The 23,629-nt window shown below is 42.6% G+C and overlaps 1 protein-coding gene across 4 annotated transcripts in view; it reads right to left on the minus strand.

Annotated features, from left to right (window-relative positions):
- Window positions 1–9,594: 9,594 nt before the first annotated feature.
- DSG2 (desmoglein 2) overlaps window positions 9,595–23,629 on the minus strand; it is a 44,763-nt gene continuing 30,728 nt past the window's right edge. For 3 of the 4 annotated variants that reach the window (XM_073331319.1, XM_073331318.1, XM_073331321.1), the window contains exons 11-15: window positions 20,456–20,683; window positions 18,656–18,886; window positions 17,677–17,801; window positions 14,801–15,160; window positions 9,595–13,521 (exon numbers count right to left, since the gene is read on the minus strand). In XM_073331319.1, the coding sequence (XP_073187420.1) occupies window positions 12,427–13,521; window positions 14,801–15,160; window positions 17,677–17,801; window positions 18,656–18,886; window positions 20,456–20,683 (2,039 nt within the window). In that variant the 3' untranslated portion in view covers window positions 9,595–12,426. The remainder of the gene's footprint in view (window positions 13,522–14,800; window positions 15,161–17,676; window positions 17,802–18,655; window positions 18,887–20,455; window positions 20,684–23,629) is intronic. The other variant, XM_073331322.1, reaches the window with a different exon arrangement.

A 23,629-nucleotide genomic window follows, 5' to 3' on the forward strand; every position in this document is an offset into this window, starting at 1 on the left:
TCTTCTTGGCTCCTAAGCAGGTGCCTGGATCTCCCAGGGAGACTCAACAAGAAGTAGGATTGGGACTATCTATCTTCCTAGTCTCTGCGGTTTCAGCTAAATTGCCACAGCCCTTGACTACAGCCACTTAGTTGAGACCATAGAGACTAGGAGCTAAAGAGGGTAGCACATGCCTAATTATACACAGGCAAATGAGCACTCTGCTCCTCCTACCGTGTAACCGCTTTCTTCCGCCACCACCTCCACCATGCCCACACTGGAGCCTGAAGAGGAGGTTCCTTTCACGCCTTCCCCAGCACCAGGCTCAGAGGGTGTCCAAGTGACTATTCCAGCCACTTTCCTGCCTCTGCCAACCACCCTGAGATAAGGATCGTGGCTCCTTCTCTTTCCGTCTTCCGTTTCTACTTCTGATTCCCGCTCTTCCCCTGCCCTTGGGCTAAATGGAGTGTGTCTTTCTCTGTGGCATCCTTCCAGAAGGGAAATGCACTAAAATGGGAGGCAGGAAGGAATTTCCTCAAGGAGGAAGGGAGAGAGGAATATTTCCCCCCAAATGAGGGAAGGTGTAGAAATACCCCAAATGTTGGGGAAAGAGAAAACACAGTCGCTCTAAGTTGTGGGAGGCACTAGTTACAGGAATATGTGTGTGTGTGTTGTGTGGGTGGGGCGGGAGGGGAAAGGGAATGCATGGAGGGTGTTGTATAAATGCATTTACTTCTAAGGAGGAGTGAAACAGCATCCTGTCCCAAAGGAAGCAGGAGTGCCGGGGCTTCTGCTGCCTGGAGCTGGCGAGGTGTGTGTAACATTAAATGGGTGAATTGGCGTGGCTAAGACAGTGCATTTTTCACGATGGAGTCTGGGCTCAGGTATTTAGCGTCAATTTGTATTTATGCTTCAGTTGTTTTAGGACCTGTCCAGTAACATTTTCCACTGGCTGTAAGAGCAAGCCAATCACGTTTGCTCTTCCTGGGGTGAGAACTGAAAGTAGAAGTGGAAAATAAAAGCAACTGATTTTGCTAATGACAAGCTAATGATGAGAATGTATAACCTCAGTGCACATACAAATGAAGGGCTTACATGGCTTGCATAAAATAGCCAGCTTTCTGGACCTTTAGCCTGAACAGGGGTTGTGACAGCACGACAATGTCCCAGGGCATGCTGAGGCAGTGTGAAAATCACAAAATCCATGTACTGCAAAGATCTGGGGGACCACAGACTGTATAGAGGACAGAGGGCTGTGAAGAGCAGGGGGTGCAGGGTCCAGTCTGTGTCTCTATCTGGTTATATTCACAGCCGCTGCCCTTTAGAGGCTGCCTCCAAGGGAAACCTTGCTTTTGGAAAGGCACCTGCCTAAGACAAAGAACTATTTCTGGTGCACTGATGTAGTGGTAGACACTGGAGAAGGAATGGAGTCTTAGTCATAGATAGGAAGTTGTTGTTGCTGATTAGTCACTAGAGGCCTAAGCTTCATCTGCTGCAAGGCCAGTCAGAACTCAAGAGCAATGACACCCATTAAAACCGCATGACTAGGGTGTCCGTATTTAAGGTGACTAGATGTCCCAATTTTATAGGGACCGTCCTGATATTCAGGGCCTTTTCTTATATAGGTGCCTATTACCTCCTCACCCCCATCCCGATTTTTCACACTTGCTGTCTGGTCACCTTAACTGTATTTCCCTATGCTGAATATGGGACACCTGGTAAAATTGCTCGTATTCAAGTGAGTTCAATGGCAATCATAGGATCATAGAATATCAGGGTTGGAAGGGACCTCAGAAGGTCATCTAGTCCAACCCCCTGCTCAAAGCAGGACCGATCCCCAACTAAATCATCCCAGCCAGGGCTTTGTCAAGCCTGACCTTAAAAACTTCTAAGGAAGGAGATTCCATCACCTCCCTAGGTAACGCATTCCAGTGTTTCACCACCCTCACAGTGAAAATGTTTTTCCTACTATCCAACCTAAACCTCCCCCCTGCAACTTGAGACCATTACTCCTTGTTCTGTCATCTGCTACCACTGTGAACAGTCTAGACCCTCTCTCCCACCCTCTCCCACTGTGGCTCAAAGCAGCTTGTCCCTTCCTGCCTGCACAGTGTCAAAAGGCAGCTAAAACTTCCAGGCTGCTGCTGGCCACCGACAAAACCCAGCCACCTCCTGTTTCCCGGTTCCAGCGCAGACAGGAAGGAGTTAAGTCTTAAGGATGTCTTATGCATCATGGCCCAGGGAACCTGACTGCAGGGGCTTCAGCAAACCTGGCCAGAGAGGTGGCTTAGCAGACCTGCGCTCCCTGGGGGAAGGTCCCAGGGCACAGAGGGGGAAAACAGGTGAAGAGGGTGCTAAGCCCCTGTCTGGGGCTGGAGGGGCATTTGTGGGGCCTGCAGGTTCAGGGTGGGAACAGGTTGGAAATCGCTTCTCCCCACCCCCAACCCCTCCACTCCAAAGCTTAGCTGAGGGGCAGATAGGCTTCCCCGTTCCAGTGCTGTGTGGGGTTTTGGCACACGTAGGGCTTGCTCCAGAAGGTCTTGGGCTTTCCAGAGGCAGTGGGGGAAGGAAGGAGCCTGCTGGCCAGGCTGCTGGTGAGCTGAGCTCGCTGATCAGGGGCTGGGTCTCCGCACAGCACTGGGAGTGGGACACGCCCCGCCAAGGAGAATATGGAGGAGCAGCTGGGCTGGCAGGTGGGTGGGTGAAGGGGCAGAGCAGGGAGAGGACAACGAGAGGGGGCACAGGTAAAGGGCCAATAGGTGGGCAGCAGAGGCAACAAGTAACTGGCCGCTGCCTGGCATCTGCCGGCACATACCAACCTCCGCAACTAGCCGTGCACAGCCAGGGCCGGCTGGAAGTGGGATGCGGGGGCAGGGCCCTGCTGATCGAGAGCTGGCACGCAGTGGGGGCTGGGCTGATGGACACCCCACACTGCAACTTCGCTCTGCCACCAGCCTTGCACACCCATCCCCATTGTTGGTCACTGGACTCCCCCACTCACCACTGGTGGGCAGGCAGCTGGGGAGCAGGGATCCAGCCAGAGTCAGGACCTGCCACTCATGATGCAGGGTGGGGGGACACAGAAAATACAGGACAATTTGCCCGGTTTTAAGAAAAAGTTGGGACAACTGCAGAGGGCTTAAATACAGGACTGTCCCTTTTAAAAGGGGACATCTGGTCACCCTACACATGACAGGACTATTGCACTATGGCTATTGCCAAACTATCACAGTTGCACCTGGGTAACTAATTTGACCCTGGCTGCATAATCACATATGTTTACCACGTTTAGAGATGTGTAAATAATTCTGATTACAACTGACATGCGCTCGCTTCCCATATGCTCAGCTCATGGAGTGAAAATGGCGTGTTAGCAGAACACCAGGAATGGGTGCCAGATAGCTGGTCTGGAAAGTGAACACTTGCTTGAGCCTGTACAACATGTAATGGAGGAAAGCGTTGCTTGCACTGGACATATACAACTATATGGCCCATTACCTGTCCAGTGCTAATGGAAAGGCAAAGGAAGCTGGGCTGCAAAGACAACAGGAGATGGAAGTGGTGAGAGGAGAAATAGCATTTCCCAGAGTGGGAAGGGGAGCGAGCAAGCAAAAGAGTTAAAGAACTTCTGGTGTCGTTTTGTGCTGGCTTGGAAGCACTTTGCAGCTGGGACTTGTTTGTTTGGCTCATTTCACCTCTGTACATTGCAGCATGTGCTGAGGGTGCTACCCAGATAATAAGAGAACATAAAGTAGAAAGAAGACTAAAGGTATGAGAGATGAAAAAAAACATGAGCGTAGTAGCGTTTTGGTAACTAGTAGTGGCATTATCACCTGCATGACTAGCCAGCAGGCACAATATTAAAATCATTCCCTTACCAAAGTGCACGTTCTTCAATAACCGGCCAAGCTGGAATTATATATGATTTTTCTTCATTATATGGGCGGGGGAGCCACAAAGTCTTCTATAGAAAGGTTCAGCAATGCCCTAGGTTATGCCAAGGGACTCGTCCTTTCACAGTGGCAGAAGTTATTGCAGAGGGCATCTTATTTACAGCGTTAATGACCACACTGGAAAATGTAGTGTGATGTGGGAGGCGTTTATCACGTACATGAATGACACGAGCTCTGCAGGTGAGAGGTACATGAGCTCATTGGGAGGTGGCAAAGCAGGCCCAGACTTTACTTTGGGTGTGGGTGTTGCGTGGCCGGAGTTTGTCACGTTTATGTAAAGTGTGTGTTTTAGTATCAATAAGGAAAGTCTAAGAAATTGGGTCAAAAAAAATCTCTGCTGGTGTAATCACAGTGGAGGGAAATTGGTAGATTGGCTTTGCTAGTGTTTACCTCCTAATACTGTAGTGTTGGTTCAGGGTGGATTTTTTCAGTTGCTTTCTGTTACTATCCTTTGCTGGTATTTTTCAGGGACTTTATGTACATGTAGCTGCATGTGATACAAACAGCTACAGGCTTGTTCTCTTCAGTAATATGCACAAGACTGTACCTGATTTACCTCTGTTGTCAATTATTTGCAATTACAGGATGTCTGTCTTCTGTCAGTGCAGTAACTGGGTGCCATCTAGTGGTGTTAAGTCACTATGCACTTATTGCAAATATTTGCTCCTCACTTCAGGAGATGACTTGAGTTTAAATTTTGATTTCCATAAGTAGGGGTGATGTAAATCAGAATCTGAAAATACAGAATCTCCAGTGGGCAGGGCTGGTTCTAACAGATCTAGGGCCATCTGCAAAGCCATTCAATGGGGGCACTCAGTTACAGTGCCCAAGATTCAGCGATGAGCCATCTGCCCCAAACTGCTCTGCCATGCTTGCTGAGGGGAGTGTATTCCTGTGGGGAGCAGAGAGCCATGTGGCCTAGGCAGGGTTGAGACAGAAGATGAGACGTCCTGATTTCCACAGATGACTCAGATTACTAAAACCCCAAAGCTCTCATTCAGCGCAAAGAAGTCTGAATGCCACACTATGTACCCCTAGAGCATGAGTAGGACACAATGTGAACATTTCAAACTGCTGCCTGTGTGAGACAGGTATCCCTGTGGTCAGGGGGCTGCAGATTTGGCAGCATTCCTTGAACCAGTCCAAGCAAAGGTTGACAGTTTGCTCATGTTACAAAACCAGCACGGCAGGATTCTGCTTTTGAGATGTTCTGGCTTAAACCAGCAGGCGTATAGGTGGCCTGCTCCCATTGAAATCAATAGCAAAACTTCCATTGGCTACCATGGTGCAGGACTGAGATGAGAATCAGTCAAGCTTTATTTTTCTTATGTCAGCCTTTACCACTGGTTACAATACTGAGATACTGCAGGTATTGTAAAGAGAGGAATTGGATCATCATGGCACTGGATAGTGCTTCATTTGTGATAAGGCCTAATTCCATTTTCATAAACTGAACTGGAAGTGCTGGGAACCTTCCCAGCACCTGGGTTTTCCACATTAATTACAAAATAAAACTATAGAAACTCAGGCAAAGAGGGACATTCAGCACATACACCAGTGGAAACAACTTTTTGCAAACTCCACTTCATTTGGCCATGTCATCTCAAATCATAATATTTTGCCCTATCTCGCCTGCCAGAAAACTCTGCTAGAGCACTGAGCTTTCTCAAAGGCATATAAAATAATAATGTTTAAAAGCGAAACTTTCAAAGGAAACCATCTAGTTAATAAAAAAATCCCAATTGCGTGAGGCCCTAATCCTATGCTCCAGCAGTTTTCTGCTAGGGATGTCACAATGGAGCAGAGTTGGCCAGTGAGATTTTCAGGCTAGAAATAGTGTTAAAAGGGCAAACTTTTTGATGGTTTATGCATTGAAGGCCTGTCTTAACCTGGTTTATCGGTGGCATTTAGCACATCATAATGCTTCAGTCCACAGAACTTCCATGTTTGTATGGTAGCCCTCTCATTTGAAAGATCGTCCTAATCTCTGAATAGCTATGCACTTCTCTACTGACCTGGGCTAGCTTGAGTGGATTATTTTCCTGACATTGTTCTCTCAACTGATAGAACTATGGGTGGTATGTTGCCCCTCTTCTAGCTATGCATGCAATAAGAGTACATTTCCTTTACCTTCTTTTCGACCGGTCTTCAGAGGGCTCTAGGAACGCTCCCTTAGCGTTCTTACAGGACCCCAAGAAAAGGCACTACAGGCAGCAGATAAGCACATGTCACGCTTCTATGGTCTTGGCAGGATCTGTCAGGGATACTGTCTTAAGGAGGCGGTTGAGAGGCCATTTGCGGATCTGGGGCAAAAATTGGGGGTTGGCCCTGCTTTGAGCACAGGTGGCTGGACTAGATGACCTCCTGAGGTCCCTTCCAACCCTGGTATTCTATGATTCTATGAGATACTTTTTGACCTTTTGCATCAATATTTCGGTGCATCTTTCTTTTAGTAGAAAGTCAAGCTTCTTGGCTGCAGGACAAAACGTTGAGCGTTTCTCTGGTGATAAATGGCAACACTAGGAAAACTATTGAGCAGACCCCTTCTGAGTGCCAGGGCACACAGAGAAAAACTCTCCCACCTGCCAATAATCATTGCAATCCACAAGTTTAAAGGTAGAAAACTTTCCTTTCAAATTTCAATCTGACATAAAGTGTTATCTGGGAGGCATAATTTGGCTTCGTCTGAAAGATAAAGCCCTGACAATGTAGCTCTGTATGGTTTGTAGATCTAATTTTACTTTTCATTAAAACTTTGGCTTAAATGATTAAAATTTAGTTGGCAATACTTGCTGAGCAGTACCAATGTAAAATATTGGTCAATGGGGGTTAATAATACTTTCCTACTTCAAACGAGGGGAGTAAGGATGAATTCATTTAATGTTGGTGAGGTGCTCAGGTGATAAGGGCCCTTTAAGTAGATATAGATACTGTCCTCTAACATTCCATTACTCCCAGAGAGTTTAAACTTCATCTGTGGTCCAAACACCTTCTATGAATAATTAACCAAGGAATCAGTTATTTCAATTGCTTCACAACCAGGATATTTCATAGCTTCACTTTGGGCTTTGTTTACTCAAGATAATAGATTCTTAAAAAAATAAAAAATAAAGAGAGGTACTGATTAAATACTATGTCACAGGTAAATTATGGGGATTATAAAAGGCCAAGAGAGCACACTGCACAAGAATATATCTATTTCTCAGCTACTTTTTCCAAATCATACACTGTCTATTGTCATCCTATCAGTTGTATGAATAAGCTGTCTCTTGTAAGTTTCAAGCAACATATATATTTTAAAATGAAATCATTGATTTTAAGGGTAATAAAATTATACTATCAATTTGTTCCAATAATTAAAGGAAAAATGCTAAAACAACTAGGACTATATGTATACACAAAGCAAAATGCCATCTTGCTGAGCTTCACTAACTGGACTGTAGATCAAGAGATAACCGTTCAAAAATCCTGCATCACATATATTGAACACCAACACAGTTAGCAAATAAGTATACTTATACACCCCCTCACCCTCTGCCATCACTAGAGTACCTTACTGTCAAGATGTGTGTAGCACTTTAATGGTGAGGACAAGGGATCAAATCCCAGCCGTATTCAAGGCAATGGCAGTTTTGCCATTGACTTCAGTGGGGCCCAGATTTCACTGAAGGAGTCCAAATTTAATGAGGGTAACACAGTCAGAGAAGGTACTTGAAGAGGCGCAGGATATGATGATCTTCCAGTCATAGAAGCAGGTGAAGCAGTTGATTTTTGCAGCTGTATTTTGAATGGCTTGAAGAAGGAAGGCAATAAGGTCAGAGTGAGTAGGTTGTAGTAGCCAACAAGAGAAATAAACAGGGCCTGGATCTGGGTTTTTGCAATGGAAACAGAAAGAGGGATAGATTGTGGAGATGTTGGACAGGGATAACCAGCAGGATTTAGTGACACTGTCAGTACTGTGGAAGAAAAAGACAGCAGCATGGATAAGAGAGCTATTGAGGATGACACCAAAGTTGTGAATCTAAAAAACAAGGAGGAGAATAGACATCCCCCTATTGATAAATAAAGGACAACTGAGGAGGAAAGATGTCAGTTCCTGACATGTTAAGTGTGAGCTCTCTTCGAACATGTGGTAGTAAATACACAAAGTATTTACTTAAAGATGTCTGCCAGCTGAACACAGTGTATTCAAGCTTCTTGTGTTGCTAAGCACACACTGCTAATTTGCAGTATTAGAGTAGATTTCCTGTTACATTTGTGAAATAATATGTGCTTGGTCAATACTGGCCAGAAAACTAAATCATTGAACAGTAATTTGGATTATAGCTCCTGCCACTGATATTTCATCGACATAAATGTGTTCTGAATACTATCTGGTTAGTTTTAGATAATGAAACTAGACATCTTGTATTATCTTTTAAAGACAGAATGCGGCATCTTGAATGAAGATACGTGTATATGTGGTCCCAGATACAGAGTTAACAAGTGGCTGAACACTGACCATATGTTTCTATTAATCTAGACCTGTAAATTCTTCCCATAGTATAATCAGATACACAAAGATCTATCAAAATCAAAATATCAAATCTAGATGTTCTGCTTGCTTTAGTTTGCAGAAATTATATAAAACATTGGTTAAAATGTCTCTTTCAAAGAGTAGCAGAAGTGGTAGGCAAATCACATACTCTGTACCAAAGGTAATTACTGGAAAAACTCTTTGAACTTATTTGTGAATGAGAGATCCTTGGATGAAATGCAATATAGAAGTGGCAAATATCTTAATTATTTGATTATACAGAACTTTGATTTAATTTGTGAGCCACCAGTCTTTTAATACTGATTAGCTCTGAATATCTGCTTTTCTGCACTTCAGACATGTGTGTATTTGTTATGTAAGGTCAATAAACTTTAATAGAAAATGGAGTAAGTTAATAATTACCCATAGAACTCTGGGGAAAAAAAAACAACTAAAGATAGAATTTTGGCTAGATGTTGTGATTGTGAACTGGAAACTAGCTATATAAGCAGTCCTTTTTAAATCCCTAATTTCTGATTGCCTAAACCAATGTGAGAAACAAGTTAATTTTGAAATTAAAAGTAAACGAGCTATTCATAGCATTTGTCACAAGATCCTGTACAATTATTGATGACAAACTGATGACTAGCTGCAATTCAGAATAATATATGTATATACTGGGTATCAGGATCTTCTGTTATCATCCTGTTATGTCAAGTCTTTGTGCCTTAATTTCCCTAGCTGTAAAGTGGGAGATAATGCCTAGTTCAGCAGGTGTTGTGATGAAAAGTTAATGTTTGTAAAGTGTGCTAAAGATGTAAAACTGCTATATGGCTATGAGACAAAGCCCATGAAAGTCAATATGCAGCATTCTGGTGCCGTCAGCAGGCTCTGGATCAATGCTAAGTAATATTAACAACAACTAGGTAGAGAGAGATTTTTCAAAAGCATTTAAGTGAGTAGGACACACAGCTCCTATTGAGTTTCACTGAGACTTGGGCACTGGCTACCCTTCACCTCCCTTGAAAAGCCCAGCACTCATAACTACAAATGGAAGGAATGAAAAAAAAAACAGGTTAATAAAAGTCACTATTTTTGTTCTAAATGGCTGTATTTTAAACTAAATAAATAATGAAAAAGACAATATCAGTATTTTCCTTTATTTGAAGTTCCATAAAAATATAGAAATCACGGCAAAAAAGGTCATGTATAAAATCAGCATAAATCCATTTCCTCTACATGCAGGAAAAAAGAGCAGTTATCCATTCAAAATTCATGCTTGGGAATGAAATACAAGTCTATGCCATATACATTAAAAATTAAAACCAGAGATATAGACCCCAGTTCAGCAAGGTACTCAAGCATGTGCCAAATTTAAGCACATGAGTATTTTCACTGACTTACCTGGAACTACTCATGTACTTAAATTAGGCACATGCTTACATACCCTGTGCTGAACAAAGACCATAGTTCTCATTTTCATATTTTTCCCTATTTAAATATAATACAAGTTTCTGTTTAAATTGCTTTCTACACACTTCTTGGTACTTTCCCCCCCGTTTCAAATATATCTTTATTTAAAAAAATTTCAGGCAGAAAATAACATGGTAACACACACCAATGCAATTGGATGAAAATATTGATTAGAAATGGAGTGAAACTGAAAGTAATAATCAGAACCCCCACTGAAGTCCTGTCTCTGCAATCAAAGGCCCCAGTCCTTCACATACTTATTCATGTGCTTCACTTAACCACTGTGAGCAGTCCCATATCTGTCACGTGCATAAGTGTATGCAAGCTCGGGGCCTTAATACGTAGGCACTAAATGGTAATTAACAACACTCGTAATATTTTTACTGTGTCATAACTGTTCCAAAAAGCATTAAGGTGACTTCTCCTATTCATAACACCTTCCAGCTTTGATTTTGAAAAAAATTCACTTGGGTTTTCCCAAATTTCATAAAAATAAATATTTACATTCAGATATACATTACTTTCCCCTCCTTCTGAGTAAATGTGTTTCCCTTTTGCCAACATTTAAATATCAAGAAAAAAATGAACTGACTAATGGACAGTTCTGTAAAAAAGTGAGCTCCCTCATTTCTCACCAAATAGTGTATAAGCAAGGCCCCAGTCAGCAGCAGTTAAGTCAGCAGAAATTTTAGCATCAACTTCAGTGGAAGTGGGATCTGGCTCTTGATGTCAAATTTTAACCTGCACCTCCAGTTTTGAGTCTGCAATTTTACAACATGATTTAGGTCATTTACCTGATAGCACCTGCAAATCAGGTCCTATAGATGTCTAAGTGATCTCAATTATGCCTGAATCTCTGGCCCTACATTTCTGCTCACAGTGGTGGAAAGAAGAGGGAGAGCTATGTTTGCTTCATGTGTTATTTCATGACCAATAAAAGTAAGTAAAAATATGGACAATTAAAATGCTTGTGTGCATTACATCAAAGCTGGTGCAACATGTCAAAAAGTAACTGACTTCAGTATTCAGTGGTCTGCAGACAGCTCAGCTGTCTTGCTACTTACACTCCAAACTATGTGCCAAGGTGCAAGCATTGCTTTGAATGACAGGAAATGCTGATTTCACAGCTTCTGGCTATCACTCCTGTGAGTTCCATAAGCAGCATTTCTGGGAACATAACAGGTTTGGCTGCTTGGCTTCTCGGCAGGACTGTGCCCCTCTATTTTACTTTTATTTTGGCTTACATTGTGGCACATTTATTTTGGCACAGTGTGAAAAGAAAATCTTTACAGACAAGATCTGCAAATTATTTAGGCGTCTTGAGGAAATATTGCAACAGAAATTCTCATATTTTTCTCGGTGCCTGGACTGGAATCAGTACAGGGAAAATTTCCTTTTAATTTTATTATGTAAGCATTAAACCATAACTATAACCAAAATTCACGAAGAAGAGAGAAGAATGGCCATATTGGGTCAGACAAAAGGTCCATCTAGCTTAGTATCCTGTCTTCCAATAGTGGCCAATTCCAGGTGCTTCAGAGGGAATGAACAGAACAGGTAATCATCAAGTGATCCATCCCCTGTTGCCCATTCCCAGCTTCTGGCAAACAGAGGCTATGGACACCATCCCTGCCCAATTGAAATTACTTTTTCAAGGTAACATGTTAAATAGTTTTATCTTTTTCAAGTTTATTTTCAAGGCTACGGTATTAAAATGTTTCTTAAAAAGGTAAATATGTAACAGAAAGATGGGGCAGAAATCAAAATTCAGATTAGATGTTGAAAGATCTGGTCTCCTATGTGACGTCAACATATGCCGAACACCGATAAACCTACTACTCTTTGGGGTGCATTCACAGGAACAGGTTTTCCTAGCTCTGAGGTAGTGTGCACCTCACAGCTCGAGATCATTATCTGACTCAAATTATTTCTGAAATTCTGACAAATTCTTCCATTTGTAAATCTGCTACAGCCTGGGATATTGCATATACAGCCCCCATCTCTGTGGAGAAAAGTTGTTTCTGGTCCTTTTAAATGAGAGGGAATGAAACTGATGAGTAAAGGTCCAGAGCTCCTGCAAGACACTTTAGAACACAGGAGACAAACGGTTCATAGAAATTTAGTTTAACAACATTTTTGGTTGGTCATTACAGTGTTTTTCAAGACTTTTCTGGCTTTCTAATTATATCATCTCTGCATGTGGGTGATGGGTTTCGCCTTCATCAGCAATATCTTACTTATGATGAATTATACAGTAGGAGAAGGAAAAAACAAGGAAACATTATTCCTATTAATTGTCCACCATGAAAGCATTGCTATAAAACACTGTAAAGTCAGCTGCTTTTTTTCCCTTGGTCATATTTCTTATTTACAGAAACGACTAAGAAAATTCATGCCATTTTTACAAGCACAAGAAAATTGAGATCTTGAGATACTAAAAAGTTGCCAGTGTTGCTGGTAGAGATATAAATGATGCCTAGCAGAGCTGTCTGAGGGATATGTATTTTATGAGCGAGTATACTGTACAGTGCTGTATTTTGTGACCTTTGAAGACTTACTCAGGGTAGAAGAATCCTCCAAACCTAAGCCTGTTTGGTTAAATGGCGGGTCTGTGATTAGTATACGCTCCTGCCTTCTAGGTCCAGACATGGTGGTCTGCCCTCTTACGCTTTGCATCCCTGAAACCTCGGCTGGAGTTGTGTAACTAGCCTGCAGCCCTGAGGTGGGTGTAACCACTCTTTCAGTTATCACCACATTCTGCCCCTCTGATAAATCGGGAATGCTTAGCGAGGCCTTTAGATCTGAACTAGGTACAAGCAGCCTCTCCCTCTCCCTCACAACAATGTACTGTGAATCAGGGAAGTCGTGAACTTTTAAGAGTTCAGGCATAGTGTCATCTGACCTAATCAGCCTTTCTGTTACCCGAACATTATGTCCATTTGGCAAGTCAGGAATTTCTAACATGTCCTGCAAACCAGAAGCCGGGGCGAGCACTCTTTCTGTTACAAGAATGCTCTCCTTAAACTGAGGATCAAGAACACCTGTGGTGGGTCGCTCCGTGGGGTCAGCAGCATAGGATGTTTCTGTCACTATAACATTGCTATTAGCCAAGGGATCAACAATAGGCCTAGCTTGTTGCAGGCCAGGCCTAGAGGCATAGGATGTTTCAGTGACCACCTCCCGTGTCACAGTTTCTGAACCTATGCTATTTACTCTACGCACAGGCTCAGGTGGTTGGAAGCTGGTGCCTAAAGAATAGGTATGTTCTGAATTGAAAGCATTTTGCTGATCTAAGAACAGTGGCAATGCATCATTAAGACACAAACCTGACTCATTCATGGCTGGACTAGCATTCTTGTCTTTCAACACATGTGAACTACGCTGGCTGACTTCCAGTTCTGCATGTTTGCCCAGACAGATATCTGCTAGGGTCTTAAATTTATCTCCTAAATCATCCAGAAAACGGTCATCCAAGTCATCTTCAATAAAGCTGCAGCAGCCAATGGAACCATGTGAGGAGTCTGCTTCTTCCTGACAGTAAAGCAAGAGACAGTCTTTCGCTAGTTGAGCTTCATCTTCACTAGCAAAAGCATCAGCTTTCTAAAATAAAGGAAACAAAAGCAAACAAAAACTGTTTAACAAATGTTGTTTCAAAACTTTAAAGGGACATTACCAACTTTTAAAAAACAACTGCATTTTTGTTGGAATATTTTTTACTTAATATTGTTATAACAACATCTAAGGCCACATCTAAACTATGAGCTAGGGATGTGATTGCCCTGCTAACATACACATATTTGCACTAGCTCTCATTGTTCTAGGATGAGTATAAATCACAGTGTAGCCACGGTAACACAGGTAACGACAGCAGAGTCACAAGCTGTACTGATTACAAACCCACCTGAAACTGGTGGGTTTGTACTTGGCACAGCTAAACCATGCCTCCATTGCTGCTACCCATGCAACCCTGTCTACACTGCTATTTATTTTCATCCTACCTCAGGGAGAGCTAGTACAAGTATATATGCACGAGCAGGGGAATCATAGCCCTATCTTGTAGTACAGACTTACCCTCAACATACTATAACTAAAAGCCAACAGAAGAAAAGAAGATTTCGGTCTTTTTGCGTAGATGGCAGCAGTTGGTGTCAGTCAGTTTGCGGATTCCTCTTTGTAAGTGGATATTTCACAAAGCAATTGATGGTGCAGAGAAAAACATGTAAACCAAATAGGAAAATTTGACTAAATCCCCCAAAATTATCAGCAGGATTCAGAGACAGTAGCTAAAACCAGTTTGTACTCACTAGAGAGTGATTTAAAATTGATAGGGCCCTTAAAAATATTTCACTTTTTTGGAGCAAATCAACTATTATTACACTGGTGTCCATTTATGCTCTTCCTTCCCTCATCTCCCCAAAAATGTATCCCTTCATTCTTTTGGAGATGCGCTAGAAAACTTAATTGGTGCTTTTCATCACTAATTTCTATGATGTATTCAAATCATTCAGTTCATACAAGGTGTAATAGCTGGAAGTGGAAAACAGTGCATTCTGGTTTAAATGTGCAGCATTTGTGTAACACTAAAACCCTGATCCTGCAAAGACTTAATGTGTGTAACTTTACTCGTGGCAATCATCCTATTGAAGCCAAAATAAAGGCACATGGTTATGTCTTTTGCCAGATTGGGCCTAAGGAAAACATGGCAGATTGTGATGACAACATTTATTTTAAAACAAAATATATATCATATAAACAATCCTGATAATTCTATTTCAAACCTAAAAATATTTTAATGGCCTTTAACAACTTGTTTCCACAAGATTTACTTATTTTAAAAAAATAACATCAATATATTGATATTCTCAAGCAGGACTCTTACCTCACTGAAGTATTCTCTGAAAAATGCTTCATTTATGCCCACTTCAGGTCCTGTCATCATGGCCCGTCCAGCTCCCATTGCCATAGCCCCGCCAGCTCCCATTGCCATGGCCCCGCCAGCTCCCATTGCCATGGCCCCGCCAGCTCCCATTGCTCCATATTTTGCACCAGAAAGAAGTTGTCTTTGCTCTTCCCATCTCCCACTGCTCATGTTAGCATTACCATAGCGTCCGTCAATATGAGATCGAGAACTGCCTCCTCCTGTAGCAGCTGCCTCTGCACCCATCACTGCTGCTGCTCCACTGCGCACATTTGCTGCTGAGTTGTCCAATGCAGTGGGAGCAATGAGGGTTAGCATTCCCTAAAAGAATAATTAAAATACAACATGAAACATGCTCTGTGCTGCTCATAGAATTCTCTAAGCAGTTTGGCTGAGGATCCAGGAGTGAGGTGGTTGGCATGATTGTTTGGTTTGGCATTAGACACTTTGTTACAACGGGCAAAGTGCCCCCTGAAAAAGGGTGCAGCCTTTATGACGGTGTAGCCAAGGAAGCTCACAAAAGCCATTTTAGGGCTACATTATATCATTCCCTACTAAAACCAATAAGGGGTAAGTAAGAAAATCAGGTTTCAGAGTGGTAGCCCATGTTAGTCTGTATCAGCAAAAACGAGGAATCCTTGTGGCACCTTAGAGACTAACACATTTATTTGGCATAAGCTTTTGTGGGCTAAAACCCACTTCATCAGATGCATGGAGTGGAAAATACAGCATATATATACACACACACACGCCAAACATGAAAAGATGGGGGTTGCCATACCAACTCTAACGAGAACAATCGATTAAGGTGGGCTATCATCAGCAGGAAAAAAAAACTTTTGTAGTGATAATAAGGATGGCCCATTTCAACCAGTTGACAAGAAGGTGAGAGTAACAGTAGGGGGAAAACTTAAAGCATGGGGAAATAGTTTTTTGTTTGTGTAATGACCCATCCACTCCCTATTCAAGCCTAATTTGATGGAGTCCAGTTTACAAATTAATTCCAGTTCTGCAGTTTCACATAGGAGTCTGTTTTAGAAGTTTTTTTTGTTGAAGAACTGCCACTTTTAGGTCTGTTATTGAGTGATCAGAGAGAATCAGGAAACTCCAGCGAGCTTACTTGGCAAAATTTTTCAAAATGCTCCTTTCAGTGAAAAAGGCATGTGATCTCATGCCGCACCCTAAACCCTCAGATCCTAGAGCCTCTGCAGGTTCTGCCGGCCCTTCTATGATGCTGCCTGGCCTTCTTCTCTCTCATGGCAGCTTGGCCATATTGCCACTTTCTCTTTCACCAGCTGCTTTTCCAAGGGGGATGCAGGCTCTAAGGAAAAGCTAACGCCCCACTAATTCCACCTGGATATTTACCAGAGTCAGGAGGGATGATGCCAATGTTAGTAATTACTCATCGGTTCTGCACAGACCCCACCTGAGCCTCAGCCTTATGCAGTTGACACACTGGGGCTTTGTGGGGCAGCCAGCATGCCAAGTATTCACTTTTTCCCTCAGTTTCTCCTCCATGCAGCCATTTCTGATCCAGTTAAATCATATTTTCTCTCCTCCATACCTCACTGAAAGGGAACACTGGGCACTTAAGTTTGGATACCGCCCACAGACTTTAAATTAAGAGGCTATGAAGCTTCCCATTCCACCATTTTTCTGCTGCATTAATACACCCACCGACTGGGACACTTCTTCCCTTGTGAATGGAAATATTTCTCTCTTTTGTGGTTCAGGTACTGGACGCACCCCAGTATTTCTCCCACACTCCCACTCCTCACTTTCCACTCAGAAAAACAGCATCATCATGGCAGATGTGGCAATTTCCTGCAATACATAAATTTAAATTGCCCAAAGGTGTTATTGTGGGCTCGGGATTGTATGTAATTCCATGGGGTAGGATGACCAGAGTTCTTCCAGGAATTAAGAACAGTGAGGAATGATTAGGCAAATTCACCCAGGTTGTAACACCTCCCTAGAAGTACCAACATCTGCAAAGGCTCACATATACTGATTCAAACTGGATTCTCCAAAGGCCAACAAAGAAAGGGCTTTTGAATAAATACCCTGAGTTTACACTGACTCTCAGGGCCTTCTTTCTGATCCAGAAAACAGACAGGATCTTTTATCCAAGGTGGTCAGGTAGGAGGGAGAGGGTGCCCAGTCATTGTGGAAGGGTTTGAAGGAGTGACTTTTACCAGAGCTACTACTGGAGCTGTTGGGGATAGGGGGTGGTGAACTCTGGTAGACTTATTAGTAAAAACAATAAAAACCTATACATGTGCTAGGTTTTCTCTGGAATGCTTTCACCTTAAGAATATACGTGTATACTTTGGAAAAGCTTGCGGTAACTTGTAACTGTGAGCAACTGCAACTGTCATAGCCTTTGGGAAGAAAGCAAAGGATAGACGCAATCCTGTTAGGCTGTCTGGCTTGCTGGAGAACTCACGGTGTAGATAGAACTATGCAGCTTGGAAAAAACCCTGTTCGGTCTCCACCCAGGAGAGGTGATGGATGGGGAGCCAGAAGGCAAAAGCAAGTGCCATTGATGGACCACGAGGAGGAAATACAGGTGCAGTTGTCATGAACTGTGAGAATCACTATTTGCTTGATTATTTCACTCTTCTTTTCCTTTGCAATTTAGACACTTTGGTTGATATATCTAGAGTGACGTATGGAATTTAGCCACACATTTTTTAATTAATTAATGTTAACATGTGGCTAAATCTCCTGCACTGCTTTGAAATCTCAACCCACAATCTAAAACTGACACCAAGTGAGAAATTGAAATACTTAGGTTAAAAGAAAACAAAGATGATATTGGGCTAAGGTATACTTGCCTTGTCTTCAGGTGCTGCCCCTTCGCTGTTCCATTTACGTAACATCTCTTCACTACTGTCAGGTATTGCTGTGAATCCTTTAGCACCTGATCCACAATGGCAAAACAGCAGTAAGAGTGGCACAACTGTAGGGGAACACAATGTATCATTAAATGTCCAATAACTAGAGTTCAAATCATGTTTAGGTAACTGTCTGTAGTTAGGTAATAAACATCTGGTCTGTCTGCGCATGCACACAGGGTAGATGCAAGTTTTCCAGAAATTTAGCGATTTAATGCAGAGTTTATTTAGTTATGGTCAATAGATAATGAATGTGTACTATGGCTCCGATTCTGCAAATACTCATGCATGTGCTTAACTATGTACATATAAAGTAGTCCCACTAAAGTCACCACCTTGCCGAACTGAGCCCTCATTAAGTCCACCTGCTCCAGTTTTTGTTGTTGTTTTTTTTTTTTGCTATAAATAGCTGACTCAATATACAGAACATCTTGCCACTGCCTAAGTAGAGGATTCCACCCCAGTCTGCTTGTGTTTTCAGCTGGGTTACTGGAGTAAGGAAACAGAGTTGACACTTTGAAGAGGGGAGGCAGCAGCCATGGTGACATTATTTGAAAGGAATGGGAAGGCTCTGGTGGTGATTCAGTGGACCATAAGAGGAGCCCTAAGAAAAACCAAAAGGATTTCTCAGTGCTTTATTGTCTGTCCTTTAGCATATCATAAGCAAATGTTAATTGTTTGTTTAAAAGCCACTGGAAAGACTGAAACAGTTTCCTATTGCCGCATCCTAGTTCTAATACTTCCAGGGTGAAATCCTGGCGCCACTGTAAGTCAATGGGAACGGTGCCATTGACTCCAGTGGGCTCATGATTTCACCCACAGAGTATACTTAGATTATAAACCCCTTGGGGTAGGGACCATTGCTTCTTCATAGAACATGCAGTCAGTGCTTAAGAAATAATATAAAACAGTTACTTACGTAGCAATAATAAAATTGCCAAGATAATTAGTGCAATTGCTCCAGCTCCCAGCCCAACTGAAGAGTTGATTAGTCTGTCTTGACAGGAACCCCCATTCACACAGGTACAAACGGTCAGTGTAAGGATCTGCTTTTCAGCACAGCTTAAACCTTGCATATCTTTCACTAAAATTTGAACTTTATTTGTGCTGGCCTTTACATCTTGTGGTAGTAACAGCTGCATGGTTGTTGCTTTGTGGGGACAGGACCGGGGTAAAGGAAAAACATAAATCAGTGAAACAAGAACTGGGTGGAGAGAAAGTTAGTAATCACTCTCTAACTAAAGAAAAACAAACAAAAAATTCTACCAATGCAATAGAATTGACTTTAATTCACAACCAATTGCTATTTTCATCATATAATTCACACTCTGGCAAAAAAGAACCAATGTTTATTTCTAATTTCTACTGACTGTGGAAAAGCCTTGTTAAAATTTGAATTGTCCGTATGAACCCCCCCAAAATACTATTTGTCTTTGTAACAAGTTACAATTGTCTAGTCCTCTCCCACTTTCAGAAGGTAAGAAGGGCCCTGACATAATGGAAACACTGCAATTGTGCTGAGAAGGTGGGAGCAGGTTCCTAGGAGTATCCCTATAGGTATAATGAAGAACAGCTCTGCAACATGTCTGTGTGCATTGATTTTTTGGGGTGGGTATGGGAATCAAAGGATTCTCCCTCATTCCCTGATTAGATGTGAGCACAAGTGCTTGGGAGGATTTCTCCCCAGCCATGCCCTCATGGAGATTGTGTATTATTTGGGTTGGGCACTGCGGGACTGATTCTGGATAACACGGACATGTTTAACTTACCATCCAAAACAATGTAGCTGCAACTATGTGGGCTGCAGCAAATGTGAAGGCTGTAAACGCTAGTTAGGCAGCAAGCAAGCTAATCTGTTCTGGAGAGGTGTTACTCTGCTGTGGCAGCCCTCTGGCAAAGCTCTGCAGTGGTGAATTGTAGAGCTGCCTAGGAAGTGGAGGATCAGCAGTTGAGCAAAAGAGCTCTTTGATTTACCTGGAGCACTTCTTCTAAAGTACCTGCACAGGTATTTGGGTGTGGCAGTGTGCAATGGGAGGCTGCGGGAAGTGGCGCAGGCCGAGGGACTTACTGGCTGCCACTTCCCGCAGCCCCCATTGGCCAGGCACCGCAAACCGCGGCCAGTGGGAGCCGCGATCAGCCGAACCTGCGGACGCGGCAGGTAAACAAACTGGCCAGGCCCGCCAGGGGCTTTCCCTGCACAAGCGGCGTCCCAAGTTTGGGAAACACTGATCTAGCTCATGTGCAGGGCAGTTTCCTATTTCTCCATAGCTCAACTGTTGAACTGAACTGCCATTCAGGAATGTGAGCCCTGCAGCTGACTGCAGTTATATGGCTGCAAATTCAGTCACGCAGAGAGGAACATCTGTCACCTAAATGCTGTGGGGACACGGGGAGGGAAGGGGTCTTAGTTCCAACATCATTCTCAAGAGCCCAATTATAATACACAAGTGATCAGGTTACACAGAACCACTTCAACTCCAAAATACATAATTCTGTATTCCATGGCCATTAGAAATGAACAAGGGAGGAGACAAACTTCAAACTCTTGATGCGTCTCCTAGTGTGGCACAGCAGATGTGCATGTCCTTTTTGGCTGGATCAAGCCCTAAGTTTCTGATCTGACCAGAGTTAACAAAATGTGATATAAATGCAGAACTACAAAGAACTGAAAATTATTTTACTAAAATGTTTATTATAAATCAAATTGATACTGTCTTACCATTTATGTCTCCAATTACCCATTTATTTGCCATCCCTTCAGGCTCATCAATGACAGTAAAAGAGAAGGGAGCACTATTTGGATAAGCATCTCGATCCTCAGCTGTAAAACTGAAGAATTTTGCATCTGAACACACAGTCTGTGCTGGAGTCACAATGGTTGGACAATTATCATTGGCATCCACAACCTGAATTACAATGGTACCCGTGGCTGTTTTCTTAGAATAATCTGCAAATATAAACGTGAAAGCTTAAATTCTTGTGTGTGTGCAAAAAATTTTGCTTTTAAAAATATTTCAGACTTTTTCCAGGATTATAAAAAGCAGTAATAGGAATTTAGGATCTAATCCTGCTTCCATTGAAGTCAATGGTAGTTTTACCTTTGATTTTAATGGGGTCAAGATTTAACTCTTAATATTTACAGAAATATCTGCAAGGTTATACTAAATCTACATCTATTTCTAAATCTAATACATTTTAAAAACTAAGTAAAACAGAACTATAGTTCAAAAGTACCATTACAAACAACAAATGAGATACAAAAAGAGAACACGAACCACATACTTCAAAAGACAAAGACCATGTATTTGAGAGTTCTTTTTGCATTGTATTCAAACAGCATAGGACTACTGAGACTTTTCAAATTTTCTACTCATAATACTGAGAGATTTCAACACTTCCACTTTGACAAGCGGTATTTCAATTAAGCCTGTTCTGGACACAAACATTTCTTGCAATGTAGTCCTATCAATAAATAGGTAATAGCCCCTAAGCAAAAAGGGTTTAGGATCAAATGACAGATTTTAAAAAAAAACCAACCAACCAAATTCAAAACCAAATTTTACACTGTCAACAAAGCCTTTAGGTCAGATTCTGAGATGCATCTCTTTGGATATATCTATATTGCAAATGAAGGTGGGAATGCAGCCCGGTAGAATCATAGAATATCAGGGTTGGAAGGGACCTCAGGAGGTCATCTAGTCCAACCCCCTGCTCAAAGCAGGACCAATCCCCAGCTAAATCATCCCAGCCAAGGCTTTGTCAAGCCTGACCTTAAAAACCTCTAAGGAAGGAGATTCCACCATCTCCCTAGGTAACCCATTCCAGTGCTTCACCACCTTCCTAGTGAAAAAGTTTTTCCTAATATCCAACCTAAACCTCCCCCACTGCAACTTGAGACCATTACTCCTTGTTTGGTCATCTGCTACCACTGAGAACAGTCTAGATCCATCCTCTTTGGAACCCCCTTTCAGTTAGTTGAAAGCAGCTATCAAATCCGCCCTCATTCTTCTCTTCTGCAGACTAAACAATCCCAGTTCCCTCAGCCTCTCCTTATAAGTCATGTGCTCCATCCTTCTCGTACTGTGGGGCCCAAAACTGGACACAGTACTCCAGATGAGGCCTCACCAGTGTTGAATAGAGGGGAATTATATCCCACTACCCTCATTAACTTACACCTAGCAAAATTAATTATACAGCAGACAAACAATTAGAGAACCAGATGGATTAACAATAGAAAAGTAGGGGCCATAAAGATAAAATGTACAGAAATGAGGGTTTCACAACCACAACTATTGAGAAGTGATTTCTTGCCAGACAGGATGCTATCAAACTAAGTTTTCTTTAACATCTTTCTCTGGAGGTGATGGGCATTATCAGGACAGGATGGTATTCCGAACAGCCCAGTAGCACCTTATTTCAATGTGACCGTTCGCTTGCCAGCTTATGGCTGCCTCTGCTGCTTAGCCAAAGGCCTTAGCTGAAGAACAGGGCCTCAGACTGTCACAGTGAGAGAAGGCCCTTACACTGGCAGACAGTGATTTTGATTCTTTCTTTTGTACCTCTATAACTAGCTAAAGGATAAACATATACCTAAATTCTTAAAGTATCGGCCTTTACAGACAGGCCTGAAAAGCCCCAGCTCCTGGAAGCGTGTGATGAGGTGAGACTCTCGGCTTTCATTTTCTATGCAATGGAAGATTCTAGCCCTCTCGGCTGCAGAGAAAATCTAGAAAAAGTGACCCAAGTGCCACCTACAGGTCTGAGCAACCAAAACCCAAATAGAAACAATCTAATATTTATTATTATTACATTTCATAGAGTCATAGAAGATTAGAAAAAGACTTCAGGAGGGTCATCCAGTCCAATCCCCTGCTCAAAGCAGGACCAACACTAACTTCATGATTTTGAGGAGCCTGACTTGTGCTTTGTAAATGCAGGGGGTTGGCAATACTGTGCCACACTTCTAGTTTCCCCTGGAGGTGCTCCACTCCTTTGCCCCCTAGAGCACATCACAGAATATCAGGGTTGGAAGGGACCTCAGGAGGTCATCTAGTCCAACCCCCCAACATCACTTAGGGCAGGCCAGGGGGTGGTCACTTAAGGAGAGGAGGAAGAGCAGGGGTGTGGCCACTGAGAGGGATCGGGCGGGTGCAGGTAACAGTGATAGAGAGGATGAGGTAGCATGAGCTAGTCTCCCAAAAAGAAGCCTGCCTGGTTATGTGCTTGTGTTGCTGGCCTGAGCCAGGGTGCATACTGCCATATCTTCACTGCTATTGTTATCTGTGCTAGCTAGATTAAAAACTGGTGCAGGTATGGCTACCTGTGCGACAATCATGCTATCATTTGCGGTTAGCCACACCTTTCAGAGGCACAGCACATAACTTGCAGACCAGTGGGAGGAAGTGCTATTTGGCTTTAAGCCACTTCTATACTTCCTGGATTCTGGACTGCTCTGGGGGGCCAGAACCGCCCCCAGCATAATTTAGACAGTCTTGGGGAACTGTCCGTGTTATGGCAACCTGTCCCTGGCTTTCTACAGGTGTAGAATCTTCACAGTGGTATGTGCTGTGGCCCCACCCCCACTTCAGGCCAGTACTTGCAAGGTCTCCCACAGTTTTTGTGCCAGGAAAATTCTCCCCAGTTGGAACTGTGGCTTTCAGAACCCCTTTTTGCTGCTCCTACCCTTTTACCTAGCATACGGGTCAGAGTGGGGTGGGAATCTCACACTTTAATCATCTTGCAAAACAGCTACAAAAAGGAAACAAATCAAAATGTTGAAATAAAACAATGTACAGAATTTAGAAACCTTTTTATATTTATATGTGGTGTTAAAAATGACAGCAAAAACTTCTTCCAGACAAATTTCCAGAATGCGTAAGGACTTCAAACTGAA

This window comes from Lepidochelys kempii, chromosome 2, assembly GCF_965140265.1.
Source record: "Lepidochelys kempii isolate rLepKem1 chromosome 2, rLepKem1.hap2, whole genome shotgun sequence".
Lineage (NCBI taxonomy): Eukaryota > Metazoa > Chordata > Testudines > Cheloniidae > Lepidochelys > Lepidochelys kempii.